The sequence below is a fragment of the Schistocerca americana genome, chromosome 3 (assembly GCF_021461395.2).
Source record: "Schistocerca americana isolate TAMUIC-IGC-003095 chromosome 3, iqSchAmer2.1, whole genome shotgun sequence".
NCBI lineage: Eukaryota > Metazoa > Arthropoda > Insecta > Orthoptera > Acrididae > Schistocerca > Schistocerca americana.
The window spans coordinates 643,124,960-643,138,960 of record NC_060121.1 but is presented as its reverse complement, the minus strand read 5'-3'; the positions used below and the strand labels follow the sequence as shown (position 1 = coordinate 643,138,960).

Below are 14,001 nucleotides of genomic sequence, written 5' to 3'. Positions count from 1 at the left end.
GATATTCTGCCTCAGTTGTGGATAAGGCGAGACTTGGCTGTTCCTTTCTCTGTCAGGATATTACTGCTCCTTGATATTTAACACATATCCAGTTGTTGACTTCCTGTTGTTAGAATATCCAGCCCAGTCTGCATCACAGTAACCTATTATGCGGCAGTCTTCTACTTTCGAAAACAATAGCTTCATATCCTTCTTTCCTTTTAGAGATCTGAAGTTTCTTGACTGCTTGACAGTTTGATATGCCCGGATTGTTACAAAAATGACTGTGAATTCCTGTTGAATAAGCTAGGTCTGGTCTTTTTCCGAACTGAGCATACATTAAACTTCTTATTGATTCATGATAGGGTATGTTCCTCATAGCTTCTTGCTCCTGTTCTGTTTTTGGACTCATGTCGTGAGTGAGCATTTGGTTGTCCATTGGCGTAGGTATTGGGTTATACTCTTTCTTTGTAAATATGTTGAGAATTCGCTCCACGTAATGTGTCTGGTCTATCCATAGGTAACCTTCTTGGCAGTTCTTAGAAATTCAGATATCTAAACAATTTGTATCTTCACCAATATCTTTCATCTTAAATTTTTCTCTTAAACTAGTTTTGTAAAATTTTTCTCTTGTGGATAGTTACTGAAAATTAGCATATCATTCACATAAACAGCAACTATTAAAATGTGTGAAACTTGATTTTTGTAATAGACACCAGGGTCAATTGTTGATATCTTGAAATTTAGATTCAACATTGTACTATCTAATTTCAAATTCCAGCAATTCCTTAATCCATCTAGTCTCTCTTTTAGTCATTTAATACTAGTACAGTAAAACTGTAGTCAACTCAAAACTGAATTGTCGGGGACTAAAACAATTTTCCCAATTGGACAAGTTTCCGGATTACACAAAACTTGCTGGGATACTTCAAGTCTGTCGGGTATCGTGCACAAAAGTACAGCAAAAATTTTTAATTATACATATCAGTAAATGTTCATTTGCTGTATATTGGACAAATTGATAAATAACACGGCATTTCTGTATTTTTACCCGAACTTTAAATTCATTTATTATTGTATTTAAATACATATTATTTCCATGTTTATTTGCTTTACATTTCACTCTTTTCGCCACATATCAAGGAGGGAAACTTGTTTTAATTTCTTGTTCAAAATTGTTTTTTCTACGCAATTTTTTGCACCATACAATTGTTCCAACAAGTTGCAAGAATTTGTGTGTGTCGCAAATTGCATAACATTGTTTACACATGCAATGGCTTTTTCAGGTGTATTAATTTTTCCAGGAACATCATTTTGCTCCTCTTCTTTTTCCTTTGTTTCATCATCATCGTCCTCTGGGTTGTGAATTTCTATTAAATCTGTTGCTGACGTAAAAGTGGAGTGAGCTGACAGAAAGTCATCACTTCAAGTGTAATCACATGCACTACATGAAATGTTTTGTATTTTTATTAATTCAGCAATTGCTGCTGCATTTCCTTGAACTTCTATGGCCACAGAAGCATCTTGTTCTTGACCTCTAAACCCTACTTTGTTGATGAAGTTTGTGACAGTTTCGGGTTTTATTTCCGTTAATGTCTAGCCAGTCCAATTTACTGCATCCAGGACAGAAACTGACCATGCAAGAGCAAACACACTTTCGGCTTCTTCAACACTAAGAATAAGAGATTGCATCAGTAATCACCTATGATGACACTTGAATGTGTAAATAACCCCTGGTTCATGGGTTGTGTGAGGCTGGTTGAACCTGGAGGCAACCAAGCCAATTTCACACTTGAAATGTTACTTTTCGCTGGGAGGTTGTACTGTCTAGGAAAAGGAGGACTTGGCAATTTCCTTTTCTCATTTTGGCATCGAAAGAGCCCAGCCATTCTTCCATAAGACCACTCACAATCCACGCCTTTTTATTGCTTCACCATGTGACTAGAAGCTTACTGACATGTGTGTTTTTGAAACAACATGGTTTTGCCGCCTTTCTAATTGCCAGTGGCCTCTCCATTTCACCTAACATGTTTCCGCACAGCAGTACAGAGAGTCGTTCGTTAGACATTTTTCTGCCGGTGCACTTTTTACCTCGAATTGCTAGTGATTTTGAAGGCAGTGCGCTATAAATCAGTCCTGTTTCTTCGGCATTGAACACGTGTTTCAGGTCATAATTCACAATTAATTTGGACAGTATTGTCTTCCATTCTGTTGCTACCTTCCCCACACACTTCATTCCACAATATGATGTGCCTAACTTTGAAACTGTCCAGCCATCCTGTGCATGCCTTAAACTCTGTAATTCCAAGCTCTTTAGTGACTTTCAGAGCCTCTGCAACATCGGTCCAGATAAATGTTAAGTTTTTTTGCAGCACCCTTACGAACATTCCCACACTGTTCATTTCCAGTCTTCTTTGCCTTTCTTTTCAATTGCCTGTTCCCATTCATCCCGAATTTTATCCTTGTTTCTTAAAGTCTCATAAAATTGTGTTTTACCACATTTGAAACGCAACATAATTTCGCACATGGAGAGTTTGTCTTTCTCACTCGCCTTGATTACATTAATCTTTTCATTAAGTGTTAATGGCACATATCGTTTGTTCAACATCATGTTACTGTATCTCTTAAAGTGCTACTAGTCAACTGAAACTGGCAGAAAATAATGACATTGCCGGGTAAAAACATTGTTTAACGGAACAATGCCCACATCTTTCACTGTGCATATTGCAGCAGTGTGGTGGTAGATATGCAACAGTGTTCCTATATGCAGCAGCATGCGTCAGTTATGAGGAAAACGAGAAAGCCAACAAACAGAGCACTGACAAATGAGCCATTTCCTTTGATGTACTGTACCGACACTGGGCGTAACTTACTCGTTGTTGCACAGAGCAGTGGGGTTTTAGGTCCACACCAGCAGCACCATGTTGTGCTGGACTTCTTTTTTTGCTTTTGCGTCACTTAACAGAGGTGTTCTGTAGAGTCGTGCATAACTAATGAACTAATACAGTAGTACTGTATAGGCTGTTTTCCGCATTATACAATGAGTTATTAAGTATGTTCTAAGATTTGCTTTGCCTTTCCGCATTAGGCGTGTTCGCTTTATACAAAAAATCTGCATATAAAAGTGCACTGATCGAAGGGGAGGTGGCACGGAAGGATCCGGACCACCAAAAGACTACTCTGAGAACAGAAAATAAAGGTAATGCTACTTTCATCTGGCAGTATATTGGGGTCAGCAAAATATTGCCTTTTTATATCAGCCAGGGATGCAACTTCCCCCTAGTGTTGGTATAAGACCCACCACAAAATAAACAACAGCAGGAAGAAAAGGAAAAATACACTCCAAGTAATAGCACTTGTTTCCTCTGCAGTCTTTTCTTGCCCTGCCTCCACAGATGCTGTTAACAGAACTGCTGACAGGTCAGATCAAGGTTACTAGTCAAATTGATGCAGTTTCATTGCTTATCAGATGAGACAATACATGTTAAAGTTGAGCAGTGAAACTGCATCAACTTGACAAATCCACTCAATCTGATCTATCACTGACATATCAGTAGTTGCGTTAACAGCACCAGTGATGCCTCGGGATGTGTCCTATCACTTGATCCTTTCATTTAGCTAATTTATGCCACAAATTTCTTTGCTCCCAAATTATATTCAGTATCTCCATCAGTTACACGATCTACCCATCTAATCGTAAGTGTTCTTCTGTAGCACCACATTTCAAAAGCTTCTATTCTCTTCTTGTTTGCACAGCTCATTGTCCCATGTTTCATTCTGTGCAACACTGCACTCCATACAGATACCACCAGAAAAGACTTCATAACAATTACATGTTTACAAATTTCTGTTTTTCAGTAATATTTTTGTTGCTATTTCCAGCTTGCATTTTATAACTTCATTCTGTACTTGATCATCGTCAGTTATTTCACTGTTGAAATAGCAAGACCCATCTACTTTTAGTGTTTCATTACACACCATAATTAGTCTAAACTTGTCTTTGTGACCCCTATGGAAATATTTAGGACACTGTAGTATATTCTTAGATTCCACACTTAATACAAATTCTTGGAAATTTGTAAGTAGGCTTTCATGGGATAGTTAGTGTCTGATCTTCAAGCTACCAGTTCAGATTTTTCACCATTGCCGTGTCACTCTTCCACACTGACTATTGATGCTGACATCCTTGCATACATTCAATGTCACCTGTTAGTGTTATTTGGTATGGATCCCAAAACAGTTGAGAAATATTGGGGGATCGTTCATATGAGTGATTCATAAGCAATCTTCTTTGTAGACTGATTGCATTTTCCCAGTATCCTATCTCCTTCACCTACAACTGATCCTATGTGAGCATTTAATTTCATATCCCTACCAATTGTTGAACTTACGTGACTGATTCCAATTGTGACTCTTTGATATTATAGATAACTGAATCACCTGCAAGAAGCCTGAGGTTAAGTAAAATTGTTTGCCAGCTCATCAACTTACAAGTGAACGGCAAGGGCCCTAACACACTCCGCTGGGCACCTGGAGTTCCTCCTACATGTATTGATTACTATCCCACCAAGATAACATGCCGTGTCCTCCCAACCAAGTAATTCTCAAGTCATTTAGAAAGTTCATTTAATGCCTCACACTATCATACTTTTGTTAACAAGTTTTAGTGTCAAATGATCTTTGAAAGCCAGGAAAAGCTGCATTTACTTGTCTTCCTTAGTGCTTTCAGTCTTCGTCATGAGTTAAATGGATTACATCATCTCAGATAAGGGCTCAGCATAGGATTCCTTACACGGGGAATTTTCACTCTGAATCTTGTGACACAATGTTAGGATTCGAAGATTGCTAATCCACTCTGCATAAGATTGGTTGAATTTCTTTCTACACTGGTTCCATTCTCTCGTAGCTGTTACAACATCAGTTTTCATACTGCAGTGTGAGCTAACACACTGCAGATACTTAAAAATAGCAACATATAGCTATATTGTTTGGGGGGGGGGGGGGGGGGGGAGTGAGGTGGCACGCGTTCCTAAGCAATTGCACTACCTTTGAGGTGACTGTGGCAAAAATAATGCACATGGTGTAGAAGGATTTATTACCATGACAGCTTCGAAATGTTCTTGGAAAGTTTCTAAAAATGAAACACTTACTCGGCCAAGTTTTTGTTGAATGAAATGAATGCCAGAATAACTGACACAGTGTCTTTCAGTACGTTGAACACAGCTTGTAGTGTGATACTTCGTAGCTGTAGTGCTTCCATTTTCTGATGATACTGTACATCTGCTGCAGACTACTCTTTTCTGCCATGTGTTTGCTGTGCAGTGAGATGCTGAAGCAATAACTGAACTTTGTTTGAAAATTTCTGCCACCAAAAGGGATAATTTGCGAATTTGCTCTCTGCTAGTTTATGGCAAGAGCTACTACTAACACAGTTTCCAAGTTGTAATAAAACAGAAGTTACATCACTGGTGGAGCTCTGTGGAGTCAGCGTATGTATTGTCCATCAGGTGTGCTTTGATTAGCGTCTGTGATCATCCTCTAGTTTCATTAGGTCTGCCACAAGTGTTGTCAATAGGACTGCAGACACCCATGCTGGGATATTAGTCAGTCTGGCCATCTGCATCTTATTGAATGCAGTTATATTTGCTGATGTCATGCTAGAACTTCCCCTCCACACCATGGCTTGCTGAGTCAGTGTCAGATGATTATATGAGGATGATGTCTTCACTGGTGTCACTAAAAATCTCCACATCAGTATCAGCATCGTCCGAATCTGTGCACGGTATCACAAATTGGTTTCCTGCTTCAGGTTCGTGAAACCCAGTTATCTCTTATATAATGAATTAGCTGTGCTGTTTCTCTTACGATTTTTCTAATAGTAAATAAGTGTCCATTTACTTCAGTAATTTTTTTTAGGATATGTTGTGTAGAGAGTCTTGAGTATGTAACTTTATTGCTTAAATGTGTTGCAAGTATATTGGATTAATTCTTGTCATTTACAGGTTCATGAAGCAGTAGTGCACCATCAGTTGGTGCAAAAAGTCTGGATGAAAATTGCTTTCCCACCTGAAAATGTATGTAAATTACTGCAAGAAAACACTGAAACTTTGAATATTTACAACAGGTACCACCTTGCATCACTATTACCACGTTTGTAAACAAGTTTTCACCATTCTTGCAGATAATGTAGACATAATTCACAAGACACATGTTGTGGTGTGTTGCATAAGAAGTGCCACAGTAATCTGCTGAGAGGATCAAATAGTTGCCTGACAATTGTGGTTTTGTATTTACATTCAAAATGAGCTCAAAGAAGAGTTTGTCCTTCTTGCATTTTAAGATCATAATATAAAAGGACATTCGAAAATAGAAAAAATAGAGATGACCGTTTATGAGTTCAATTAGTTGACACAGTAGGAATTACAATGGTTGGTGATAGTCCTGATAACATTTAAATCCATGTTTAGAATGCCTAAAAGTAAGCAGAATAGATACAAAAACACTTTTCTTGATAATTGCATTAGAGGGAAATAAAATACTATTATTATCCTTGATTGTCCCATGGGTTGTAAATCATTCTGTTTTCAGCAAACAGTAAAGGAAGCCAAAGAGAAATATTGAAAGAGATTTGAAGTTCAGAGAGTATAAATAAAAAAACTTTAGGGTTTGCTGAAAACATTGTAGTTTTGTCTGAGACAAAAAATAACTTGAAATGTCGGCTGAATGGACTGAATGGTGTCTTGTAAATAGGTTTCGAGATCAACATCAGCAGAGGTGAAACTGAGGGTAGACAGAGTGTAGTTGAATTAAATTGGGCAATGCTGAGGGAATTCAAAAGGCAAATGAGACATCAAAATAGTAGATAAGTTTTCGTACTGGGGCAGTAAAATAACTGGCAATAGCCAAACGTATTTTAACATCTGATGACAAGCTATTTATCAGAAAATCTTTACTGAGAGGTTTTGTGTAAGTGGAGCCTTGTACGGAAGTGAAAAATGGACATTAAACAGTACAGACAAGGAGAAGTAAAAGATTTTAAAATATAATGTTACTGAAGATTAGATAGATAGATTGAATAACTAATGAAGAGCTACTGAATTGAATCGGAAAGTAAAGCAATTTATGGCACAACTCGACTGAAATAAGGTATTGGTTGATAAGGGACAGCTTGACCCATCAATTAATACTCACTTTGCTAATTGAGGGAAGTACAGTGGTTAAAAATTGTAAGAGGAAACCAAGGATTGACTATAGTAAGCAGGTTCATATGGACATAAGTTGCTGTAGGTACGCAGTGGTGATGAGACGTGCACAAGATAGACTGACATGGTGAGCTCCATCAAATAAAATTTTGGATGAACAATGCAACAACATATCGATATATTTGCAAAATGAATGCAATTGGGAGCTGATGACAATGAACGGTTGACACGTTGCACAAGTTTAAAATTTGTCTGAAAGTCTGGTTTTGCTTTAATATAGTCATAAAAAATAAAATAGCCGATGATAAAATTTTTGTCCACTGGCAGTAGAAGAGGAGATCTTTCCTGTCAGAGCCATGTGTAAGTTGGTGATGTTGGGACAAAAGATGCACAACCAAGCAGACTTGTTAGAACAAATTTGGCAGATTGCACCATGTCCAATCAATCAGTTTCAGCATTGCGAAGTTGGAGCCTAATGAGCTGATGAGAGGGGAAACCTTAAGTTTCAGTTGGTGAAAGAAGCATATTTCTGCTTATGAAATATGCAGGGTGAATGGTCTTTGCATCTGATTAATTTCCTAGTCAGTTGGAGCATCTGCCAAATTATACTCACTGTCTTTGAGGTTGTATACTGACAAGAAGGCAACTAGCAACTTGTCAATCAAAACGTGGAGAAGATTCTGAACTGTATTTTTCTGTTCACCAGTTATGGGGGCCACTATTTAAACTAATTGGTTAGGAAGGTATTCTTCTTCTTTTAGTAGACACATTTTTCTAATTATTCAGTTTTAGTTACTTTTTTTTTTAATTTATAAGGAGCAATCAAAAAGTTCCTGTTTGAAGGTCATACAGTCCAGAATTGGTATGCCAATCAGGCAAAGTAGCCAAGAGCATTGAGGTAATCCTCTCACCAACCCACCAGGTTGAAGATACGTGTTTGGTAAAAAAACATGTCATGCTGCATGAAGAAGTCTGTAACTGCCTGCCGTGCATGTCCCCATGCGACAGGAATCATTGACATTTCAAGGCCTTTTGTAGTGGACCAAAAGCGTGTTAATTGCATGAGGAGAGGTCAGGACTACAGGGCAAGTGATAGTCTCTCCCACGTGAGTTGGTGTAATTTCCGCTTTGACATTTGCAATATGGGGACATATGTAGTTAGAAAGCAGCACCCCCTTAGTGCACCATTCCGCAATGGTGGTTTTCAACAGACGTGCTTCCCTCATACACAATTCTTCATTCTGTGATGGATACCTACCAGAGTTTGTGTCTTGGCAGCCAAGAAGAGAATAACAGCATGTTGGTCCTGTTTGGACGCATTCAGTAATGACACCACCACAGTTAAAGTTTTTACATGTACTGCACGGTCATTGGAAAGACACACATGCCACTCTAATCCACAGCTTGCGTGTCGGAGCTTGTGTATCCACATCACAGTTGCACTACACTGTATATGTGCTGCAGCAAGGTCTTCAAATGGAAACAGTTTGATTGGCCCTTATATTTTTTTCTATTGTGACTACTCACATAAGGGTGTGGCACGGGAACTTCCTTATTTGAAACACGCGGCACACAGTGCTGTTACTCGTTGTTTGGGTTTCAGTGCAATAAAAAGTGTGAGACTTAATTCTTATAAAAAGTTAGTTTAGTAGTGATTATGCAGTGAGCAAAAGAGGAGCGCATGTTCGCCATTGCGGCCTACATTTCGAATGGGCGTTTGGTCATGGGAATTTGGCATGCATTCAGGAAACAGTTAAACATCGCGCCTGCAGGTCACGTTCCTAATGGGAAATAAATTGTTTTGTGGGTAGACACCTTACGTATGGATACTGGAAGTGTGCAGAAAAAGAAACCAGGACCTTTAAGAACCACCAGAACGCCTGAAAAGTGAGAGCTTAAGGATGTCGATTTTGAATTCCCCCAAGTGATCTGCACGCAAACATGCAGCAGCTCTTGCTATTTTTGAATGCACAGTGACTCGAATTCTTCATGAAGAGTTGAAATTTCATCGGTATAAACTATCAGTGGTTCACACACTTCACCCACGTGATTTTGTTTCACGAAAAAATGCGTATGAAGCCTTGATCGATGAGCCGCCTCATAACGCCTTAGTGTTCTTCAGTGATGAGGCCCATTTTCATTTGTCGGACTGCATAAATAAACCAAAGATGTGGTACTGGAGTGATATAAACCCCCAAGAACTTCATGAGCAGCCCCTGCATACAGAACATGTGACTGTTTGGTGTGCACTATCTAAAGTTGGTATTACTGGCCCATGGTTTTTCAAAGAGAATAATAAGGCAGTGATGGTCACTTCTGAGCATTATGTTCAGATGATTGAACAACTTTTTCTTCCAGAACTTGAAGAAATGGATGTGCATGATGTCTGGTTCCTACAAGATGGCGCCACAGCTCACACGGCACGAACATTGATGACCATGTCAGGCAAACACTACCCTTATCGTCTCATCTCTTTGGGAGGTGATCCCCAGTGATGAGCACGCTCACCATATTTAACGCCATGCAACTTTTTCTTGTTGGGCTGTCTCAAATTCTTGGTGCATACCAATTGCCTGCAGACCCTGGCTGAGCTATGGAACAATATTCGTGTTGCTACTGCCAACATCTACAGAGACATGTTGGTAAAAGTGGGCCAAAACTTCCAATTTTGACTCTCCAAATGCATTGAGCTGTACGGAGGCCACCTTAAAGATATCATTTTCAAAACTTAATGGAACAAAACATTAGATGTTACTCTTTGTAAAGAAAAAAGAATTAAATTGATGTCTCTAATACTTTCTGATTTATTATTTTTTAAATAAGGAAGTTCCTGCGCCACACCCTGTAGTCCAATTCATCTTGCATAACTACAACTGACGAACTTGTTACTGTGTGTGAGTACCACAAATGGTGCAAATTACTTTTGACCAGTGTGAAATGCTCTCTGCAGTAATTTCTTCTTTTGTCATTAATTTTAGCCTAGCCTTATCTGAAAAACTGCAGAAGGGATCTGCTCACCAATCAGCTTAATAGTTTATTTTCGGTTGTATATTTTAATGTATTGTCAGAGTTGAGGATATGATCTTATCTCTAATGTCAAATTGTACATTACTACCTTCCATGTGACAATTAATGCATATAAAAGAACTTTGTACTGATAGAATCACATGGTAGATTCTTTCACTGCTTAAAAGCATTGAGCAATTTCTCTGCTTTGTGTTGAGAGTGCTGATCATTTTTCATGTTAAGGTTTACTCATTCTAAAAGATTTCTGTGAATAATTTGTGGAGGTGAGGTGTTTTGCAATTTTCTTCAAAATGAAAAGTGAAGATTGTAGTTAGAGATAAATTTGAAACATTGATTTTATAGTGAAGTGAGTTATTGTATAATGTGTAGAATTAGCTAATTTGGGCCCTCTATGTAATAATAAAGCAGTTATTGATAAAAGCACAGGGAAACAAACATTACATTGTACACTGAGCAAAAGTAGTCTAGCTGAGTCATCAATGTGAGTAGATTAATACACTAAGAAATTTCCAGAAAGTCGTAGTTGTCACCAGCGTAGAATATTCTGTCCATAATCAGTGGATGTGATGCACTGTTGATTTCAGCAGTGTTCCTGGCTTAGCAGCAGATGACCTTAGTCAGGAGTGCAGTAGAATACGCAGATCCGGTGGTTAGTCCACATGATGTGGGGCCTGCTGTGGGTAATGACTAACTGTAGAGTCAGTTGCACATTGACTCAGTCTGGGTTACAAGAATGTCACTATTTTACCTCTTTTCATCTTGTCAACATCCCTCCCATAGTTTATAAAAAACGTTAGTTATTTATTCATCCATTTCTGATTTCAGAGCCAAAGTGGTGAGGTGCCGAGCACTTCTATGTTTAAATAATCTTCTGACCTGCCTTGATGTATCAGATTTTGAAGGTGAAAAAGGTCTTTACAAAATGTGGGTAGACATTGCAACACTCAGAGAAGGTATGTGCAATTCATAATCTTAAGATTATGTATGGACTCGTGTAGTTGTGAAATATTAATATTACTGAAAGTAGGCATTGAAATGTATAATTCAGAAGTCATTGATAAGACTTTGTTGTTCTGTAGTTCGTGCCTCCTTTATTGTGGATAAAGTATTTTTTTGTGGTAAAATCATATTCAAGTTATTATTTGGTAAAAGTAACATAATTCATTTTAACTTAGCATGATTCTGCAGAATTCCCAGTCTGATTGGTAGAAGTAGTGTTACCACACTTGGAACATGGCTAAAGATCACATTTTTTATATGCAGTGCTTCAATAACAGACATACATTCCACAGTGAGATGATGCCAATCATGGTAGTAATGTCTTAAAGTAAACCTTTAGATGAACACTTGGACACAAAATTTCTCCTCATGCAATATGTCTTGAAGTATTCTCAATTGTTTCAATAAGGTGTGTTGCTCATTACGAGAAACGGCAATATACAAGCATATGACACTAATATTCTGAAAATTTGGGGACTCTGTCAGATGATATTACATCCAATTACATTTAGATTAGTTATTAGATTAATTATTCATTCCATAGACCCACAAAAGAGGGGATCCTCCTGTGTGTGGAACATGTCACATTGCAACACTGTGTCTGGTGTTATTCATCTGAATCCTGTTGGAGCTCCCCAGTGAAATATATATAGGAACAGCAAAATTTCACATAAATGATTTGCAAAATTGCTAGTTTTCAATATATAACATGGTATTTGGAGTTTCTATGAAATGCTGCAACATTTTATATTTTTCCTGTTCCCTTGTAAAAAGTTATAAATCCGAGGGAGCAGTTTACAGATGTTGCAGGGTGTATACGACCTGGGACAACTGGGAGATCTGGGAATTTTTTAGAATTCCGGGAATTTTTCATTGTTTTAGTTTTCAGTTAAATTTTTGTAATTTACTCTAACAAAGGATATTACTGTATCCCACTACTGCAGAATAATACTGCAGCATTAAAACAAGAACGAGAGAAAAAAAACGAAAATAAAACTTAAATTGGAAAGGAAATGCGCCATATAAAATAACACAGTGCTCGTACAAGCGTCTGCCAACAGCTAAATATGTCAAAGGCTTTCGGAAGACTATGCAGTGCTTCATAACAACAAATTGCCTTCGATGAGCATGACGTCACAACTGTTTACATTAGACTCATTTAATCAGTTACAAGCAGGCTCATGCACGCGCACGGTTGAGTCGCATATGAGTAGTACCTTCTCCCGCTTCTGGCTACAGAAATGTGGCTGGTGGCTGTGCAAGCAGCAGTAGCAGCCACATGGTACCCAGAAAAAATTTTGCTGGCACGCCCAAGCTGCCAGATTCACGCGTGTGCAGCAGGCCCGGATCTTGTGGGGAGTGAGGGCAAACCAGGGTATCTGAACCAGGCGGCAATTTCCAGGGGAGGGGGCAAATTCATATTTGGGGGGAGGGGGGGTCCTTGTTTCACAAAGCACCTAGCATCCAGCACACGTCGGTATATCGATTATTCATATGATTTTGAAACACACCCCTGCTGGTTTTTGAACACGTTCTAAGTTTATTTCAGAATTATTATAAGTTGATTTTTGAATGCGTGCATAGTGTATGTGATGTCTCTGCCAGGGGAATCCTCATCACATCTAGAAATAAACTTTCCTGCATACAAAATGGGGCGGGGCCATACGAGCTGAGCGGAATAAAGCCGAACCGGTGAATGCCAAGTGCTGCTTGTTTATGTGGTTGATTCGGTTTGCGAATGTTCAGCGTTGTTATAATTACTAGCGAAATCTGTAGATTCAGACTACCAGAGTGAATATAAATGACTAACAGGTAAGAAAGATTACGTATTATCTTCTCGGTATATCCAAGAAAGTGAAATTTTGACAGAAATTTTTTGGCCAGATTGCTACATGAGACAGGGCCAGTTGTAGTCCCCAGCTAGCAGCCGCGTAAGTTCCATTCTGGGAGTAGTGCGGAAAACGCATTGTACGCCTAACCGGAGAATAATCACTGAATAACTAAACCAGTGATTGTGGCAGGGTTAGTGAAGTTAACTGGAGAATGAGTTTTGACAGTGGTAGGAATAGTTACAGAGTTAGTGATGATAAGACTGTTTGTTAGAACGAGAAAGGAGAAGAAACGGGGACATCACACAAATTATGGAAGAATATGACGATTTATACAAAAATATCATTCTACTACTTTTCGGTCTCGTGCATGAGAAACTGGAGTGTATGAATGAAATGTGAAACTATTTCCTAATGTAAAGCTTTTTGCTTGTAGTTGGCCAAATAGGTATTTCGTATTGGTACTTCGTGAATTATGTTCTGACATATTATAAAAATGATAATTATTGCCAAAACAGTCTCATATATTTGGTGTGTGTTACAATTGCTGAAATATTAGAAAGGCCTATTTTGTTTTCTCCAGCACAAAGTGACAAAATAGACATAATCAGATCGAGAAACCACACAGTCTTGGGTACTATTTGTATTAACAGCTTTTTCAGTATTAGACAACGTCATTTTGATGTTTCATGTAGCAAAACGTTTCACGAACTTTGATAAGGTAATAGCCCTTTCACAGAAAGGAAAGCACACCATGTAAAGCTGTAGCAAGATTAGAGAGAGAAATTGCTAGGACCTAAGGATTGAAGAAACGTGTACTGTCTTGCCTGTCTCTTGTCTTTACTGGTTTTAGGTGTCCTATATTTAATTTTATGTCACACAGAAGAGCAAGTTATTAGCTAATAGGCAATAAAGTGTCCAGTTTTTCTGAAGAGTTCTTGTTCTCCTGGTTACAAATAATCCTA

General features: G+C 38.3%; 1 protein-coding gene across 1 annotated transcript in view; it reads left to right on the top strand.

Annotated features, from left to right (window-relative positions):
- Positions 1-14,001, top strand: part of LOC124605094 (HEAT repeat-containing protein 3) — a 295,904-nt gene that overhangs the window by 257,440 nt on the left and 24,463 nt on the right. Inside the window, exons 9-10 of the mRNA XM_047136544.1 lie at positions 5,982-6,103; positions 11,034-11,161. Coding sequence (XP_046992500.1) covers positions 5,982-6,103; positions 11,034-11,161 — 250 coding nt within the window. The remainder of the gene's footprint in view (positions 1-5,981; positions 6,104-11,033; positions 11,162-14,001) is intronic.